The 21346-nt window shown below is 32.1% G+C and overlaps 3 protein-coding genes across 3 annotated transcripts; all 3 read left to right on the top strand.

Moving 5' to 3' along the window:
- The first annotated feature begins 1119 nt into the window (after positions 1–1119).
- On the top strand, positions 1120–14638 carry LOC148314003 (uncharacterized). Its single transcript, XM_088262097.1, has 7 exons — positions 1120–1291; positions 7944–8041; positions 10373–10486; positions 11299–12072; positions 12242–12354; positions 13274–13417; positions 13914–14638. Exons 1-7 carry the CDS (start codon positions 1120–1122, stop codon positions 14029–14031), a joined length of 1533 nt encoding a protein of 510 aa, XP_088118223.1. The 3' UTR covers positions 14032–14638.
- Positions 14639–14966: 328 nt separating this feature from the next.
- On the top strand, positions 14967–17865 carry LOC148314002 (uncharacterized). Its single transcript, XM_088260749.1, has 2 exons — positions 14967–16325; positions 17552–17865. Exons 1-2 carry the CDS (start codon positions 15094–15096, stop codon positions 17769–17771), a joined length of 1452 nt encoding a protein of 483 aa, XP_088116875.1. The 5' UTR covers positions 14967–15093; the 3' UTR covers positions 17772–17865.
- A 1179-nt stretch (positions 17866–19044) lies between these two features.
- LOC148314001 (zinc finger protein 277) lies at positions 19045–21060 on the top strand. The gene is made up of 2 exons (XM_088266081.1): positions 19045–19395; positions 19894–21060. The coding sequence occupies exons 1-2, from the start codon at positions 19125–19127 to the stop codon at positions 20967–20969; spliced, it is 1347 nt and encodes a 448-aa protein (XP_088122207.1). The 5' UTR covers positions 19045–19124; the 3' UTR covers positions 20970–21060.
- Positions 21061–21346: the final 286 nt, after the last annotated feature.

Here is a 21346-nt window from a genome sequence, read left to right as displayed (position 1 = left end):
GACACGTGGAGCGAATGAGTGAGTAAAGAGCGGTAAAACAAATTTATGACCTGCATGTATTTGGAACAAGGAGCGGAGGAAGACCGAGGAATACTTGGCACGATCAGGTGTGTTTTAACACATTTACATAAGTATTAATACTTGAAAGCGGTCGGGTCAGGAATTGAAATAATAAATAAAACCCCTAAGGAATCGAACTCGGGACCTCCAGCACGGTAATTAAACGCGCTTACCAACACACTACACAGATGAATAAAATCAATTGAATATAAATCTGTAAACATTAACAGTTCACCGTATGATATAATGTACACATGTATTGTAATCATAATCTGCCTACCTACCTTTTAATTCGTAAAAAAAAATGGTTTAAACGCATCGTTTTGCGATATATTTATATTTATAACGCTATTATTTTTTTATAATTAAAATTTAACTTTGTTTTAAAATCACTACAAATTTTTTATTATAATTTAATTATAATGTCTACCGGTTTCGAAGCTAACCGCTTCTTTTATCAAGACTATTATTTTTATTTGATTTGTGTTATTTTAAAGCGGATCGTTATAGGAACGTAATTATTTTGCGTCAGAAAATCCAACTCGTATATTTTTTTATCAGCAAATCGAGGACTCCTAACTTTCTAAACCATCCCATTCAGCCGTAGCTAGATGTGCAGATGTTACACAGGCCTTAGTAAAATCAATGCATTACCAGGTAGATTTAAGTGCACCCTTGCAAGTAACAATAAATTACCGTATTTACCCAAAGGGACTGCGGCCTTATTTCCGCAGCTGAACGCCATTCTTCATGGGCGCTCGTAACGAATTGTCGCGGGCATAAGTTGGGTTTTTACTTTTTACAACCTTAATGCCTTTCTAAGAAGGGAGGAGGGTGGGCTCTAGGGGCGGCAATGAGACAACAGAGTGGTAGAATTTCATTCCTTTACCTGCCCTTTCTAGCAGGCAGGAGCGACGAGCGACCAGTACGCCACGAGCTCTCTTCGAGTTAGATTCAGTTGGGTTCGCGTCCGTTATTTTATTTATTTGCTATCGTCGATCGATCGGGTTTCGGCGCGAAATGAGTTATCTGCATCCAATAGGAAACGACTATCGGAAGATGTGGTTGATCGTGGAGTGGAAGGGAACTAAGACCACTCACAATGGATACTGCCTGGTCAGCAGCGAGGACCTCGTGGATGATCTGCGCTTCGAAGAGTATCACACCGGGAAACTTGTGAATGTCAAGCAGAACGGGGCAGTGCGTCAAGCATGTATAGTCATTGTTTCTGGTAAGTACACAGTCTTCATTTTATTTAATTATTTAAGCAAAGTTTTTTGATGATTTGAGTTTAATATAAAATGTAAGATTAAAATTATTTCATGTATTACTTGATGATATCGCTCACTCCTTTCAAGAACGTCATAAATATAAAAACTTGATTTTTCAGGAGAACGTTTTTAAAGTTTAAAAATATAATACAATGTATTAAAAATAAATATTAAGCCACTTATTGAACTTTTACTGTGCAACAGATCTTTATAGGTAAACCTGAATGTTTTTTCTCCATTTGAAAAATATTTTAGTGTACTTATTAAAAAAAAATAAAAACAATACCCTTTATTAAAAATGCAAAAACAACACTTTCTGCCCTATAGCGGGTAAATATTAAGTTAAAAATATGCCTCTTTTGATGGGATATAGTACATTTTTTGGGGATTCCGAAAACATGCACAACTGAAAATTGACAATTTTTTATTTATGACGTTCTTGAGACGAGTGAGCGATATTTTAAAGACAGTTTATGTAATATTATATATATATATATATATATATATATATATATATATATATATATATATATATATATATATATATATATATTATATATATATATATATATATATATACACATATATACATATATATACATATACATATATATACATATATATATATATATATATATATATATATATATATATATATATATATATATATATATATATATATATATCACATATATACACATATATATGTGTGTAATGCACATTATTTTTATAATTACTCGTATAAAATATTCTATGTAAGTGCATAATGCGCATCCTAAAATTAAATAATAGTCAATAATAAAATAATTAGATAGTAAAATAATTAGACCGAGAAAAACTTGGCACGATCAGGTGGTATGCAGAATACTTGAAAGCAGTCAGGTTAGGAGTCGAAACAATCGGCGGGTATGTATGAGGAGATGCATGAACGTGGAAGAGGCGAGGAATGTTTGCAAAGGCAGAGTGGTGTGGCGTTCTATTCTCTGCCTACCCCTGCGCGGAAACGGCGTGATGGTTAGTTAGTTAGTTAATAATATAATTATTTAATTTTTAAAAGCCTTTCGTGGTGTATCACTTGAATCCGTCTTAATTTTTTTATTTATTTATTTGTTTATGTGAAATGAATTTAAAAATAATTGAAGAGACCAATGATTTTTTTAAAACGTTCACTTAAAAAAAATAAGTGGGGTGTGTTTATATAAAATTATATATTTTCAGTGCTACAATACATTTGTATTTAGTAAATAGAGTTCAAGAATATTCAACTTTCTCAGATTTTCACAGCAGTTTAGAGATGCTGATGGGTTATGAGTTTTTGTGGCGTGTGTTAAGACGTTTCGGCCATCATTACAGGCCATAGCCGTAACGTCGGCGAGAATTACAATCAAACACGACATAAATACCCAGAGAGGATGGAACGCCACACTCTTTTGTCCCCTAACATACACCCCTCGCTTCACATTCATACATCTAGTCATACGTGCCCTCCGATTACGCAGACTTTTGACACCGCCAGATTTTAGGTTCTGATTGATCTGATCGTGCCAAGTCTTTCTCGGTCGTCCTCGTTCTGTTTTCCCTCTCACATTCGCCACATATATTTTCTTAGTCATTCTCTCGTTATCCATTCGCTCCACATGTCCATACCACCTTAAATAACTTTTCTTAAACTTTTCAACTATCCCTAGCATGCATTGCATGCCTAGTCTTGCATTCCTTTCTAATATTTTCGTTTTAAATTCTGTCACACAATGCTTTTCCACACGTTCGTCTGAGGGAGCGCATTTGAACATTATTGGTAATGTTATTTCTAATGACGTTTGCATTTTTAAACCGGATACCTATCCGTATTACGAAGTGTTGTCTACGGGCTAAAAAATCTTCGTGATACAAGTAATCATAAAGTTATCTTACATACGTAGTTTAATCGTTAACTTCCGTGTAGAATCGCTTTATATTACTATTGGTACTAAAGCTACTATTATCACGCTGTTTTCCGCTGCGGGGGTAGGTAGAACGGATGGAACTCCACAAGCGACTGTCCTGACATAGGTACAATTTTCGCTTCCTCTATTACTATTCATTGACCCATACCTGAAGTGACCATACGTCCCGTTTTTAGATAGCCTGTCCCGTTGTCCCGAAGCAAAGTTTCGGGACGTCGAAATGTCCCATTTTCTAAAAAAGAGCAATACAAGGTAACAATTTAGCTGTGGACGACATAAAAAAACACAAATACAAGTTCGGAGTACTTAAAGTGATGATGTAGTTTTTTTTGAAATCCGGTCAATAATTCCATTCTTATTTAAATTCCATTCTTATCAAACCCTCTTATACTAAGAAATTTATTCATTAAAAAAATATAAAACAACATAATTTTTTCATATTTATATTATTTTTTCCTCTAATTTTCTTTATCAACATACCTTTTCGTTATATTAATACATAAAAACTATGGAATATTTTTTTTTAATATACATACTATTACGTAAAAATTGGTAGATATCCCGTTTTGAGGACAAAAATAAATGGTCAGTTTAGCCATAACATACATGCCCTCCAATATTTTTTAAGCTTATTATTTACTCGTTCTTTCGATATTTAATATTCAACGTTGTTTAGTTTTTGCGAATGTTTGAAAAATCATTGTACGACAGAATTTAAAACGAAGATATACGAAAGGAATGTAAGGCTGAACAAGGGATAATTGAAAAGACCAAGGAGAGTTCTTTAAAGTGGAATAGACATGAGAAGGAAGCGAGGAGTGTATGTCAGGACAGAAGAGCACACTCTTGGATACGTCCAATGGTGCATAAGGCACTGCATCACACCATTTTATCTTAATTGAGCGTTTTATCTTGCACAGTGTTATCTTGATTGCATTACGTGAAGGCAAGGTGATATTAAATAAATATTCGAGTGAGATCAGTGATATTCAACCCCTTTGGTAATCGAACCCGAGAACTCCATTACGTTATCCAAACGCACTAACCACCTCACTAAATAGAATAGAAAGACAAACAATTAATCAGATTCCTATCTTCCCATGGATTCCCTCGGCTAACAGACAAAAGGAATTTGCACTATCCCGCAAAAAATTTTGCAACGTGAGCCATGTGAGTTAGGTAGGTATGTACTTCAACGCTTCTAGCGAGATGAGTCCCATGGACCCATCCCCCCATAAATCATTCTATTATAATAACAAGGGTCTCCATCTAAGGGTAGTTGGATTGCAAAAAATCTGTTCCCAAAAGAGAATTTCCGAAATCTTCATATTCGAAATGTGCTGCAAAACTTTCTGTAGAATCCATTAGAGCGGTTGGTCAATATCACGACCAAATTGTGGGACGTCTGCTTCAAATTGTGGGACAGAAAAACGGATAATAATAATATAGTATCATTTTTAAGCGCCATTTTTTTAAGCCTCAAGGTTGCTGTACACAGAACTTAAATGTACCTAATTTTAATTCTGTTCAATTTATGTTTTACTTGGTAAATACCACTATTTTTTTCAAATCTATTGTAGCACGTGTTTATCGAAACAATGCATTCCGCATCATTTTCAAATACCGTATGAAAATGATGCGGAATCCATGGAAAAGTGTATCATAATAGATTTTAATAAATAGTGGTATTAACCAAGTAAAACTTAAATTAAACATGGATAGATTTTACCACAAAGTGACTGCCGAATCAATTAAGGAAAGTATTATAGTTGACACCCCCGTTTTATTATCCCGTGTTGTTTTGATTTCTGATATTACTTTTTTCTATAGACAGCTGACAGATGACAGCTGTTTCGTCTTACGAAAGCATTAGCAAACTGTTAAAACAAAAAAAAAATGTATTGAAGTAAACATTTGTAAAGCTTATAAAGATTTCCGTTTTTTTTGTTTATGAACTAAAAAGTAATTAAAATTAATTAATGTAAATTAAAAGTAATTTTAATTGTCATGTAATGATAAGATTGGATTGTTTATATAGCACTATTTTCATAAAATGACCTGAAGGGCGCTCACACGGACGTGAATTATGTCCGACGTGAATTATTATTATATGGAAATGATAATGATAAGATGTATTTTGATGGTAATTATTCATTCCAAGCAGGACTGCTTCGAGTTGAGAGGGCGAATGTGTCGCTTCAACCCCTTCTCTGGAAGTATCCAGAGAAGTAGTAACAAACAAAGAACCAGCATATGTTCATTATTATTCATGGCATTACTTTGCAAAACAAAATTCCATTTAACGTAATTGTATGTTATTTATAGAAAATAAGTATCCCGAATAAATAATAAATATACAAAAATATCCCGGAGTTATTAAAATAATTTTGGCGTCTTGTACCATTCTTTAACGATATATACCATTTTTTTGTTGTATATACTCGTAATATATCTGTACATATATTTAAGCATGTAATGGATTATAAACACTATTTTTATTGCCCTTATCCACACCCGATGGCGCATAGAGCACTGCATTAAATTGATACCTTGTTCATTTAATTATTAATCTCACGAAAGCAGGGTGATTATTTCGGCGCATCGGGTACCAATTCAGGGTAAAATAATATATTTTTAAATCGGTTTTTCGTTCATTTTGATCATCCAGGAATTCAGCCCGGGACATCAAGCACGGTAGCCAAATATGCTAATTAATTCAGTACGATGACGGATAAATTAAAATATTTATTTTAAAAATATTATATCGAAACCAATACAAATGTTGTACAGTCAAAATACGGTGTCCAAATCAGAAATTCCGATTTTTCTTAACTTTATCATTCTTATTCATCTTTTAGTATTTTTACTCTTTAAGGGTTTTCTAGCTAGTTTTTAATTATTTTTTATTTATACTTTTAACATTAATTTTTAAAAGATAAATGTGTTAGTGGGGCTAGTTTTGTTCGTAATGTAAGTTTGATAAGTGAATTACTTTACATATATAAATTTGAAGACAAATTTATACAATTAATTTTAAGAAATTTAAAAAATTATTTGTACACAAGTTTGTTAGGGGAGGTAATAAAGTTTAGATTTAAGTAGGTAACGGAATCTTCATTCATTCATTCAAACCCTTATCCACACCCCAATGGTGCATATGGCACTGCATCATACAAATGCTGTGTTATCTAAATCGTTAACACATGAAGGAAAGGTGATCAGCCCTCTACTTCAGGTACCAGTCCAGGGTAATAATATGGAATAAATATTAGAGTGAAAAAATCACTTTTATTTATTTGACCCCCCCGGGATTCGAACCCGGGACCCCCAGAACGGTAACCGAGCGTGCTGACTGCGGAGGCGGACATGTTAATACTGGATAAATCTGATAGAAAGCTCTAATAGATAGCAGTCGTTTAACCTAAAACACGTGATCCAAGACGTTTAGCAATTTTACAAAATATTTGATCAGGACAGAGATGAACGATATTTCTCTCGTTTTAACGTGGGCCTACTTCTAATATTCATACCCTCGCTATATATCGCTCACTCCTTTCAACAACGTCATAAATCAAAAGGCTTCATTTTTCAGGAGATCGTTTTCAAAGTTTAAGAATATAATAAAATGTATTAAAAATAAATATGAAGCCCTTTATTGAACTTTTTACTGTGCAATAGGTCTTTTTAGGTAAAACCTGAATTTTTTTTTCTGCGTTTGAAAATATTTAGTTTATTTTAAAAAAAAATTTAAACAATACCCGCTCTTCAAAATACAAAAACAACACTTTCTGCCCTGTAGCGGGTAAATATTAAGCTAAAAATATGCCGCTATTGCTGGGATATAGTACATTTTCTGGGCATTCCGAAAACATGCACCACTGAAAATAGAAGATTTTTGATCATATGATTATATGACGTTGTTGAAAAGAGTGAGCGATATATGCCCTAACCATGAACGTACATCATTGTACCGGCTTTTACGGAGGTCGAGGACGTTCAAAGAACGATTAGATGGGGCGTCTGAATAAAACAGCCCCACTTTGTCGAGAAAAAAATGAAACCTTTTTTTAATCATCGATAGAAATTGTTGAATGGAATCGAAAAACTTCTAATGGCGTTAAGGAGGCAAAGGCTGGCAATAGGGTATTATCATTTGGGAGGAAAATCTAATTTAACATACTCAACCTATAAACGATTGTGTAAAACTCGTTTTGTGTTTATAACAGATGATATAATCAATATGTTCATTTATCATTTTTTTTGCAATATTCGCCTTCGTAAAAACATTGTTTTCGTAAGTTGGTAACGAATGATGTCACAAAAACGAATCCACACTACTTCTATTATAGCTCTATAAAGCAGATACTATTTCTGTGACCCTAAGCGGCTCATAATTAGAAATAGGTATCGAATTGTGATAGAGTGGGTTCAAACCGAGAAACTCTGACTTAAGAGTCCGCGACACTAATCACGGGACCACACGTCATGTTATCATGAACGAGTTAACAGCGTTTCGAAAATGAATTGACGAATTCCTCTATTAAATTCTTTGCTGGAATCGGATCAGAAAACGTCGTTAATCGATAACATCTAAAATATATCGATTAATAAATCAATGTCAGCATCAATCTTACCAGAATTTAATACTGATTTTGTATTTTTCTAGTTGACAAGGAGTTCTTGGAAAAAGAGATCAAACACTTACAAGATGCCGTTTTGCAACTCGGCCTGACGAGACGGAAGTCCGGTCCTTCGAAAGAAAATGTAAGTTTCAAATGATCATTTCATATAAAATATTAAAAAATGCGCGGCTAAACTGTGAACAGAGACAAACATACCTATTTGTGCGCGTAGGTACTACCATGTACTGCGCATGCGTATACTTTAAAAAACCTTAAAAAAACTTTAGCGCGTTTTTTAAACGTCAAATAACGCGATATCAGTCATGAAAAATAAGTTTTTGCATTGGGTGTAGAATTTTATTCAATTATGTTTACATAATGTTATCATGGATAACAATTTTTTATTTTATTTCGTGGATAATGTAAGTATACTGTAATGTTTTGTGTTGTGACGATATTCCCAGAACCACCCGTTTTTTTTAAAGTGTCACGTAATATTAAAGGTTTTTTAAACAAACTTATTACCTCTTTGTACGATTTTAAGTAATAAAAAAATGTTCATTTACCTTTACTAAAATGTTACATAATTTTTTTTCGTGTGTACGTGAATAATCTGCGCTCGTCCTGGGACATAATGCCAGAAGTGCCTGTCAGATTTTTTTTTAATTTTGTGTTTGGTTTATAAATTTATTTATTTTAATATTTAAAATGTATGTCAACAATAATGTAGGTATATTTTTAAAAGAAGAAGGCGAAGAAACAGTTCCTTGCAGATTTTTAGTGAGTATTTCATACATTCATTGGAAGTACTGCATTTTATGTATGAGTATATTATAGTTTTATAGGTAAAAATATTTTTGTATGTATTAAACACTGTACTTGGCTATTCAATTTAAACAATATTTTTGCCGTTTTGTAATATCACTTCTGCATTTGGTCCCGTGTTCGACTCCTGGAAGGGTATGCAATAAAATATTTACTCATATATTGAAGAAATACCAAGATGTTTACTGGTAAACCTCACACACTCAATTTGACTGTCCGTTATCAGTTTACTTTATAATATTTTTTTTACAAATAATAAATGTTTACTATGCCAGAGTTAGTAAATTGTTACTTAAAATTTAACAAGTGGCGATACTATCAGCCATACTTCCACATCTATTGAAAATTGTGCCGGAATGTGGTGGGTAATCGAAATTATAGCATTTATACAGGTTTCAAAAATTAATGCAATATGGATGATCAATAATGGGCAGAATGGTGAACTTTTCACAAGTGTATAAAGTGATGCCAAATGCCAGGTCGTAAGCCCTGGAATGCTCAGACTTCCATCTTCTTTCATATACTAAGATGGATAGATGTTTCTCATATCAAGTTGAGACACCTACAATGTTGACATGTCGTCTGTAGGGTGAATAATCCAGTCTGATATAAAAAATAATATTAATATTGTTTTGTTGGGTAATATATTGCAAAATTAAACACGATTATTGGATTAAATTATACTTTTATTTACATATATGTATATGATAATATGTGACACATTTTGTCTTATTAAGACATTGTCAAACACTCAAACCATGTGTTTGATAATGTAATATGATAATGAGATAATGTTTAATGATAATAATAAGACGAAACCCGTCACACATTATCATATATATGTAATAGATAACCATGAGAATGAGAATTCAATACAATAACCATGTTTAATTTTGGATTATTACCCAACAATTCTATTTGGAATTCTACCAACTGTCTGCAATTACAATAAATAAATAAATATTGTTAACGGTTTTGAGCATTAAATTTTTAATAATTTTTAGTTCAAAAGGTAGCATGTTCAGCAGGCGCCGTGGCATAGTTGGGTAGACGCTCGACTGCGAAACTGGTGTCGCGAGTTCGATTCCTGCCAATTGCAAAATAAATTTATTTTCAATTCCGGATGTTTGTGATGTATTTTTCACATTTACTTTCCCTATCCCTACTATCCTATCTGCAGACAAGCTTCTAAAAATAGAGGCCTTGTAGGTTATTGTATGTTTGTTTGTTCAACACAGATGGCGTTTGTGCACTACACGGAATTTTACCGTCCAGCACTTCAGTTAACTTGATAAAACGATGATTGGCTCGGATTGGCTTGTGCTTTTTTCCATCTTTCTTTGGATAGGTGCTCTCGATCGGTGCGTGAACACGTTGCACGTAAATTCCATCACGCTAAACTGTCACAGTCGCTTTTATTTTTCAAAACTGGACTGCTGGATGGTAAAATTCCGTGAAGTTCACAAGCTGCCAGAGAGCATAAAAAACTTTAAATCTTCACCTAGTGGGGGTATATTTCTGCAAAAGGACAAAATATTTGATTTTCCATTTAGTATTAAAATTAGGTTTTCTATATTGTGATACTACATAATAAACTTGTTTGTTGTGATTTCCCTCATCTTATTAAAAGTTTTATTGTATTTTTTAGCTGAAATCTGAGTTACCTTCACCGGCCCCGGATTCAGATGATGGAGACTTTGCACACAGTGGCACCGACTGGAATCCAAGTACATCAGATGCTGATTCTGAAAATGACGAAAATGTAAATATATGTGTTCTATAATTTTTATATTATTACAACTTGGGACAAATAAAAAAAATGTATATTCACATTTTTACATTGAGTATAGACCCGCAGACCAATAATAATAATTATCTGATATAGGTCCACATTATATTTTTAAATTTCACATTTAAAAAATCCTTAGTGTAGAAACCACTAATGGTGAGATCTCAAGCATTTAAATTACAGTGCGCTTGCCCGCGCTGAGTGCTGGACGTTTCTGTACGCATTTTTTTTTTTAAAGAATATGTATTGAAAAAAATAAATATATAAATAATTTTTAGCTCCTTACCTTTCAACAACTATTTTCTTTTAAAAACCATATAAATATTTTGAATAAAAACTAATTTTTCAAAACAAAAATAGTGTTTCAAGAAATAAATTTAATTACGTCAAATGTTACCTGAGTTAGAGAAAATTAAGTTTTGATTTATCGTATATTGGGCATTAGAATAACTCATTTTGAAAATACAGTTTATTTTATGTAATATTTTTATTTAATTGGATGTATGAATCTTTCACCTCGCTCTTTACTGTCCCAGAGCAAGCAGTTACTGTTTTCTGGGACAAGTTGTATGTGAAATGTTTAGCATATTTAACAATTCCTTTTTTGTTATGTGTACATATGTAAAAAATGTTGATAAACAATATGTATTTATAATACATATTTTTAATGTTACCTTTGCAATCGAGATAATGCTGTATTATTCCAATGCAGTATCTTATCTACCATTCGGTACAGATAAGTTAAATTTAGATAAAAGTTTTTAATAAATAATTATATTTTCCAGGTGCCACAAAAGAAACGAGGCAGCCTTAAGACTAACATATTGAATAAAGCTAAAGAACTCCATGAAAAAACGGCTCTTAACAAAAAACAGCAGAGAAATAATAAACCTACATCAAAACCCACTTCCAAGATTCAAGACATAAGAATGTCTATAGCTAACAGTTTCCAAACGCAGAAACGACATTCTTTGACTTTAGGACCTCACACTCAGCACGCTTTGGAATCTTGCAACTACGCAACTATCGAGAGAATGGAAGAGATTTCACATAACACATCTACCGGTAATTTGAGGATCGATACTCCGCGACCGAGAACCAGTATATCGAAGAGAAAACATCCCGAAATCAAAATTCCTCCTATGACATTTGATCAACAAACTCAAACAAATGTGACTAACTCCGATTCGACTAATATAGCTGTTCTTCATCAAAACCAAAGCCAATTAACTTCGGAAATCAATTATCTTCACAAAGTTATCGATGAGTTTGGAGAAAAGATGGAGTCTATGCAAAGAACTATAGAGCAATTGCAATCTGGATATAAAAATCAAACAATCATTGAAGAAGATAATTCGTATAATTCTAGCATGGTTGACCAAGGAATGTGTAAAACTTCCATGCTTATTCTTCGAGATTCAAACCGGAGTGATATAGACAGAGTGGTCCAGAAACGGCCGAGAACGCCGTACCCTGGTTGCCCTCCAACCACACCGATACATTTCCAGCATCGCCTACCCAGCCCTGCTCCTGAAGGAGAAACAACTGCTTCCGAAATGGTAATTAATGTTTTTGATGCATAAATCTATCGTAATAATTCCTATGTATTATTTTATTTTATTATTTTTTTATTATAATAAAAAAAAATAAAAAAAAATAATCTTATATTCATCACATGATTAAATTAGTTCTCTCACATTTCTAATTATTGTTTAACTCAACTCTTAGGTACCCATTGGAAGTGGAAAGACACTTATCCCTCGTCACACTTATAACCAGATCAAGTGGAATTCCTATTCATATGCTACAAGAAAATTACTCATGTCAGTTTTTCCAAGGAGGTATGTAGTCCTTAGTTTTTATTCATATTTTTACAAAATCAATTTTTCAATTGAAATAAAAATATGTGTATATAATTATGTACAGTCATGCATAATTTGTATTGTGTTGATAATGTTGGTTTTTCAAAATTACTTTTTTAAATATTTTTCGGCATCTTGAATATTCTAAATAGGTGAAAGTATCATGTGCTTCAGTTGAATGATGACTTATGACATAGACAACTGACCATATTTAAAAAAATCTATTGTGACACGTATTTCAATGCATTCTGCATCAATTTCAAACACCATATCGCTCACTCCTTTCAACAACGTCATATATAAAAAATCATCAAATTTCAGTTGTGCATGTTTTCAGAATGCTCAGAAAAAGTACTAAATCCCAGCAAAAGCATATTTTAACTTAATATTTACTCGCTACAGGGCAGAAAGTGTTGTTTTTGCATTTTGAAGAAGAGGTATTGTTTAATTATTTTTTTAAATATACTAAATATTTTTCAAATGGAGAAAAAACCTTCAGGTTTTACCTAAAAAGATCTGTTACACAGTAAAAAGTTCAATAAGTGGTTTCATTTTTATTTTTAATACATTTTAGTATATTCTTAAACTTAAAAATCAAGTTTTTGATAGATGACGTTGTTGAAAGGAGTGAGCGATACGTGAAGCTAATTCTAATTACGTAATTAAGTAAAACTTAAATTAAAAATGGATAGATTTTACAATAAAGTGACTGCCAAATCAATTTTAAAAAATAACTGACCATACTCTGAGCTATCTTCTACAACAGATGACGTTGTTGTGAGTGCCTGAGTGGAGTATGCGGAGAGGATGAATAGTTATTTCCTAATATTATTTCTAAAGTAAACTTATGTTATGATGAGGATTTTGTTTACTCATATATATGCTATCTATTTTCTAGAACACTGGCTACACATTCTCTTACTGGCAAATCCTCACCAGCTTTTAGTGATAAACCAGCCAAGATGAAACTAGACTCGAAGAAAATAGCTGATATTATTATGACTGTATCCCAAATGTGTAAAGTGCAAGAAAGTTTAGTGAGGTGAGTTTTTATTTTATTACATTACATCCTATAAAATAACACAAGTTATCAAAATAATTACAATAATATTATGCTCTTACGCACATAATAATTTGTAAATGTTAATGTGAACAATGATTAAATAAATAAATTATAATTATGATAATATAAATTTACAAATACAATTTAAATTTCGTTAGTTAAAAGGTAAAATTCATATTAATATTTTTGGATAATTTATAATTTTATTTTCATAAAATACTACCACATGTATCAAAAAGTAATCCATTGAATTTTTGTTCGGCACTTAAAAAAAAACAATAAAATATATTCCGTAAATCTGAAAAAACTAAAATATAATTAATGGCTAAATAACAGGTCTAGTCAACAATATAATTCTGCTTGCAATTCCATTTTAGAAGTGTTTTAATTGTGCATACAAATCTATATATTTAAATTGCAAATGATAACATTGTAACAGTGCTTATTTAATTTTAACTATTTTTATTTTTTTTAGGAACATTATAACGACCAAGTGCTCTGATGAGAACAAAATGTATCGGATGAGATTAGAAAAAATGAAGAACAAGAAGCAGAAGGAATCTGAAACTAATTTGGAAAACCACTCTCCTTAACTACCCTATTGCTTATTACCAGTTATTACGTTATGTTTTCCTATTTCTGACAATAATATTATGTAATGAGTTATTATTATGAGTAATCAATAACATTTTGAGTGTGTCCAAATACTTGTTCTCAAATCTGTGTTTTCTCAAACTTATTTTCACAATTTTTTTGACATCTCAACATAGATGAAGAAGTCTGGGTATTTATAGGGCTGTCATAGGCTGATTAACTGATCACTTTACACACCTACAACATGATTCACCCATGATTGACAACTATACTACTCAAATTTTGGGAACTCCTAGATATATGATCAATCTCATGACACAGTACATATGAGTTCACAACAGCCATCTATGTTGGAATGAAAAAGCTTTTATAAAGGGTGTTTTATTTGGATTTATGCGAGATTCGAACCCCTTCCGTGTTTCATATTCTTCTTTATCTATGCTGAGATGTCAAAATCAATACATTTTATCAATTTAAAAAATGTTACGTTTCATAATATTATAACACATACGTATTTACGACATTTTTTTAACATCTAAGTATATATGTTTTTTTAAATTTTTATATGTTACTATTGATTCTGAAAAGACTTGTTTTTAACCAAAAAATTGTGAAGTTTTTAATAATAAACCTATATTTTATTTCATAAATTTGTATTTATTTTTATAACACCACCCGAATGGAAATGATCCATCAATAATTTAATTCCACTGAAATTTAAATGATTTTAATCAGATTTGTAAAAAAAACCAACATGAGTATTTTTATATAATTTAGTACCTTGTTAATGTTAAAAACGCAATAAGGAACAATAAAATTGATTTGGGCTACCACCACCTGTTAACTTTAGATTTTGGCACGATACCAAGTTTAAAGATAGATTTTTAAGGAGGTGGGTTATGTATACTTTCTAGGTCATAACGCATCAAATTTCACTTGCTATGTTAAATCCATGAGAATTGGTTGTTTTCATCTAGCACATGTGAAGAATAACATAATTAAATTAAATTTTTAATATCTTATGGTGATCATATTAGATTTAGAATACCAAGTTTGTGAAAATGTCTCCCAAATGTGAAGTGCCGTTACTGAACCAATTATCAATGACTATTGTTGCTAAACAAGTAATTGATGTGCTTGCATCCTTGGAGGAGGATGGTGATGTGGCTTTGACATTTGTTGTGATCAAATCTTACTTTGAAAATCTCGGTGTGACAGGAGACATCTATCAAGACTTGCTAAATCTTATAATGAACTCGGAATATTTAGACCCAACAGCGAGATATTTTGCCTTGAAATTACTCCTTCAGGATAATGTTAAAATGTTGGCAACTGGCATATTTCCTGAAGAATTTTACGATAGGATTTTAGCTACAATAATAACGCAGGGAACCAGTTTAAATGCCTTGAATTTGAAAGGCATTTGGGTTAAGGATGAACATCTGCACCTTCTGTATGATTTAATAAAATCTTTACAGCATCTACATGTATTAAATATACCATATATAGCTAATGATGAAATCCTTAAATATATCGGGGAGTTCAGTGAAAGCCTGAAAATGCTCGATGTGTCGGGAGAAACTGATATAACCGAAATTGGTTTAGATGCACTATGCAGAGGTTCTCCTTCGATTAGGGAATCACTCACTGTTGTAAATATTGGAATGTACGGGGAAGAAAATGTATGTCATACTGATGTGGCATTAATCATAGCAAATTTACCAAATTTGTTAAATCTTGGAAGTTACTCTTTTGTCGGTAAGGCTATCCATCACCTTGTTAAGTCCAGAGATTATCCGGATAATATACAATCCAAATTACAATACATTCATGACACCAACACGAGTAAAGATGCAATCAAAAGTATCATAAAGGTCTGTCCCCAGTTAGAAACGATTTACTTGCAGCAGCCAGAACCTGGGGTTATTTCTTTTATAGATAAAATGGAAAACTTGAATCGTTTAAAGTTAAATAAGTTTCCGTGCCATGAGTTTCATCAACTGATAGAAAGATGCGGTCACAAAATTAACTCAATAATGTTATCTCAAGCGACTGGACCATTGAACATGACGCATATTGCTGACAAGTGTAGCAGTCTAGTTTCTATAGAACTTTACAAAATGGAAACTCTGACGCATGAAGAAGAAATACCGTACACTAAGTTGGAAGATATAGAAATTTTGCATTGTAATATAAGAATGTCAACATTCAAGTATCTAATGACATGTACTCCAAACCTTAGGAAGTTAATAATAGGAGATGAAATAAAAATGAGTGACATGGATATGGCAAGGTACTTACATTTTGTATAACATATTGCATTTTGTATTACCACACTAATTTTTTACGCCTGTGGACTGCTGGCGACGGGATTCGATAAAATTATGTACATATAGTTTAGATCTTAATACAGAGATTGGCATAAAATATACAAATAAAACATAATAGTATGATTCCTTCTTTTCTGCCTTTGAAATGAGGCCAGCGCAGAAGGTAAAAATGCCCTTCTTGTCCGCAAGCATCAATCGACCAAACGGGTAGAAATACCTTTCCCGTCCTTAGTGTGTGACTGTAATAATATAATATCATATCTATCAATAATGTAATATCTACCGGGAATTTTGTCGACTAAGATTACTTTGTCACTTAAATCAAATAAAATTTCAGATAGTTCAATTCTGGGAATAAAATAAATTAGACGTTGAAAGATTTTTTTTCATCTGTAAATTTTATATTTTTGTAGCGAATGCTAATGCCATGTATTATATATATTTAATATTCATAGATTCACTTCAGCTTTTTTACTTTCCAGTCAATATTGATTACAGGATATAAATTTTATTGTTCAAAGGAAATATTAAAATTTAATAGTATGTAATCTAATTTATATTTGTAGCACTAACTTTGTGATTTTCCATTTTATAATTAAAATGTAACTTTGTTTTAAAATCACTATAGTGATTTTATTCACTATGATGAAATCATTATAGTGATTTTAAAACTAAGTTACATTTTAATTATATTATAGTATGTAATCTGTTTTGAAAAATGTTATTGTGATAGTAGTAAGCATAACAAATATTTCCATTCATTAATCATTCTAAGATTGATATTAACAAATTATGTAAATTTATATTATCCACTGACACTTCGTGATGGAATTGCATTTTTAATTTATTATTAGATTAAAACCAATATTTTTAGCTTTTCCACTTTTTTATTTGACCAGCGACCGGGTTTCGTCGTCGAAACCCGGTCGCTGGTCAAATAAAAAAGTGGAAAAGCTAAAAATATTGGTTTTAATCTAATAATAAATTAATTATGTAAATAAATAGTCTCTTATGTTAAGATTACTAATTGGGCATTTTAATATAAATAATCATGTATTTAAGATATAGTATGCTCAATAAAAAATGTATTGATCATGAAATTCGAGAGGCTAACTATTGCTTTTCATTTTTTTGGTTTTCTTTATTACTATATTTGTCATAACATATTTTATTTGATTGTTGTTTTCAGAATGTTACACCATAATAAATTTGATCATCTGGAAGGGATTTGGTTTCCGAGTGCTCCGCTTTTAACCCAAGAATCTGTGGAGTTGCTGATGGATGCCTGTCCGAAGTTACGCAGCCTGGGACAGTTGAACGGATGGGCCATCACACCGGATGATATTGTATTACTGACCGCTATAATTGAGAGCACTAATACAAATCTTGTTTTATCTCCTCAAATCTGAATACATAATTTTTTTATACTTTTCTATCTTCCTGACTAATTGTAGAATGATATAGATGTGACAAAAAATAATAAAAAACAAGTGGAAAACTGTATTTGATGTTATTTTGTATGTATTTCCACCACCAAAGTAAAGGTCAAGAACACCAAAGTAAATCTATTTTTCAAGTATACTCAAGTTTATTTTAAAGGCAATTTAGTTGGCTAGGCCATGTACTTTGCATCTCTCCCGAGAGCTGCCATCAAGCGTGTAAAAGTACAAGGCATCAGGTTTTTACCACCCAGAACGTCCTGTGCTAACAATCCATCTGCAGTTCTCGTCTAAACTTCGGGACTCAGGACTTACTTAATGGAAGCAAGCTGGCACCCGACAGACGAGCCTGAAGGTAGTTTGTGGATTCCGTATGCTCCACATGGGAGCAGATATAGATAAATTAAATATTTTATGAAGTGATTTTAATTTAAGTTATTAGAATTACAAGAGTAACAATTTTTGAGAAAACCACTTGTGTGCGTGCTGGATATAATGCTGGGGTTCAAGTTCCTAAAAAATACCAAGTCTCTCTTTTATACTTTTTATACACTTTTATACACTACTCATAAAACGCGAACAAATTTCACAGAACTTTAAACTGTTAAAACCAGGTGTTCCTAAACTTATCATGCCCACTGACCATGAACCCCCTCTCCTGAGTAAAATAACAACATACTACCAAAATTATTTACTTTGATGTCTGGAATAAATAAAGTGACAATAAATTATGTGATAAAAATAAAATATATTAAAAAGTATATGGACTAATGGATGGTAACTATAATTTTTCATCTCTAGAATACAGTATGTATAACAATGTGTGAGAAATAAAGATTTTTTTAAAAAGTCAATTAGGAAATAATAAATACAAATCTTTTAGCGTGATCAAGTATTTAAAATACTTGAAAGTTCTCAAGTCAGGAGTCGGAATAATCGGCGTGTATGTATCAGAAGATGTGTGAATGTGGAAGAGGCGAAGGTTGTGTGCAAAGACAGATTGGTGTGGCATTCTATTCTCTCTGCCTACCCCTGCGGAAAGCGGTGTGATGGTTAGTTAGTTTTTTTTAGATCTTTTGGGGGGACAAAGAGATAAATAAAAGTAAAATAATTATGAAGAATAAATATAAGTGAAATTGTCAAAAGTCCTACTAAATGCGTTTTCACATGACATTTTGAGCCCTGTGATCGTTATCGTTATCCGTATTTTTGGTAATCGATCGTCCGATATTTTATGAACGCAGTCTAGATGGTCCGAATTTGACATTGACATTTCTCAGTACACATAACCTAAAAAAATCGTTTTCATTTGTGGAATAAACAATGGAAGAAGTAACAAGACCGTCGAACATTATTGGGCCATTAACATTTAATGTGAATGAACAAGATGGATATGAAATTTTGTTATCTGAACAGTTATTTCATCCGACCCGTGTTTGTGAGTGTATGTTGTGTGATATTCAATTCTCGATGCCAGAAGAGCAACAGAAAATGTTGACCCATCTGTATACGGATCATCGTTTGATTATAGCTGATGTTGAAGAAATTGCGGTTTTGACGGAATATATTCATTTTTGGAAGCAAAAGTTTAAAGGTAAGGTGGATCACTCCCTGTTAAATCTGTTTTTAAGATGAATGTAATCGGTAACAAAATTTGAAAAAAAAACTTAGATTTTAACAGTTCGGTGGTGGTAGATTGGTTCATTAGATTATGACAATTAATTTTGTCTTGTTTCTATAATGGTGTAATGCTATATTGATCTTTATTTATTTGCTAGACAATACTATTACGGCTAAGTTTTGTGTTCAGCGTCTAGTCGCATTTACTGAAACTATGTGGCGGTAACTACTTACAACTTGATTAATGAGCCAGTTTTGGCTCTGTTTACGATAGTAAATAAAGTTAAATTCTTTGCGCACATGACTTGATATTTGTATTTTGATCGATTTTGTATCAAAATAATATTCCATTACTAGAATCCATGGCTACTTGGTCGTTTCTTCCATGTAGAAACAGTTTATTTATTAGTCCAAATGTCGATAATAATAATTAATAATTATCTGCTTATTTAATATAAACACTTTCTTTTAGGTTTGGAATTGGCCGAATACTGTTCTACAATGCTATTAGATAAAACGCCTGATGGACAGTTATCTAAAAATGAGAAGTACTATTTGCTCAGTGATGTTGTTCCGATAGATAACCAAATAAGACGAGATTTGCAGCAGAAGAGGTTAGAAAAGATACTTTCCCAACAAACTGCCGAAAGAGAAGACAAGAAATATGAAAGAGAATGCCTTTTCTGTAGAACTATCATAAAGGATTCAAGGGCAAATTTTTTGCTTCATTTGTTTGAAAAACACAACTTTTATATTGCAAAAACAGAAAACTTGGTGTTTATAGGAGAACTAATAGAAATACTGTCCAATAAATTGGATAACTTTATTTGTATTTATTGCGAAAAAGTTTTCAAAGATAGAAATATACTCAAAGAACATATGCGTAAAAAGGTTCATAAAAGAATCAACCCCAGTAATAAAGAGTATGATAAGTTCTTTGTTAGCAATTATTTAGAAATGGGTAAAAATTGGCAAACATACTTGAAAACATGCGGTGCACCGAAGAAAAAGGCAACCAGTAGCACAAATAGCGTCAAATCTAGGAAGAGTAACAAAGAGTCCAGCTCAGATGGCGATAGTGATTGGTCCGATTGGGAGGAAAAAGACAGCATCTCTATTATATGTTTATTTTGTAAGCACTCCGAAAAGAAATATGAAGATATTGTTTGTCATATGTCTAAAAAACACAATTTTAACTTTAGTTACATAACGAAAAAAATGAATTTTTATGAAAAAGTGAAAATTGTTAACTATGTAAGAAGGCAAGTGCATATCTTGCGCTGCATCTCTTGTGATACCGAATTTAAAAATATTGATGACCTCTTAGCACACATGTCTAGTGCTACACATTTCAAGTTGCAAGATTCCAAATTGTGGAACCAGCCCGAGTTTTATTTTCCGACTTACGAAGACGATGGTTTATTGTTTTGCTTAGAAGACAATGAAGATTCTGCGGATGAAACTAGCGTGCCCGTGACAGTGGACCCAAAGACTTTAACTCCGCTTGATATTTCTGAAGAGGTGGCTCTTTCTGTCCTTAGTGAATAAAGGCCTTTTGTTTAGTGATAACTTCATATACAACTAAATAAATGTTAATATTTAGCCCGTAAATTATTGTAAAAATATAATATTATACTTACTGAGTGAACTTCATTTTTATTATACATGGAATAAAACTGAACAAGGTGATGTTTTATGGCCCCATTGGAATTCAATGTTATACCAGGTAAGGAGAATAGCGTGAGGTAAGGTAAGGAGAAATGCGATCCCTCAGATGAATGTGTGGCAAAACGATGTTTGATAGACGTTCGAATGATGAAATAAGGAAAGAATGTAATAAGCATTATCGATAAAATTAAGAAAGGTGTGTTGAGATGGTTTGGTCACGTGGAACGTATGAGTGAAGAAAGAACGGTTAAACAAAT

Source organism: Brachycentrus maculatus, unplaced genomic scaffold (genome assembly GCF_059751285.1).
Source record: "Brachycentrus maculatus isolate JH-2025_06_01 unplaced genomic scaffold, ASM5975128v1 h1tg000003l, whole genome shotgun sequence".
Classification (NCBI taxonomy): Eukaryota; Metazoa; Arthropoda; class Insecta; order Trichoptera; family Brachycentridae; genus Brachycentrus; species Brachycentrus maculatus.
Note: the sequence above shows the minus strand (reverse complement) of the source record. Positions and strands in the feature narration are given on the sequence as shown.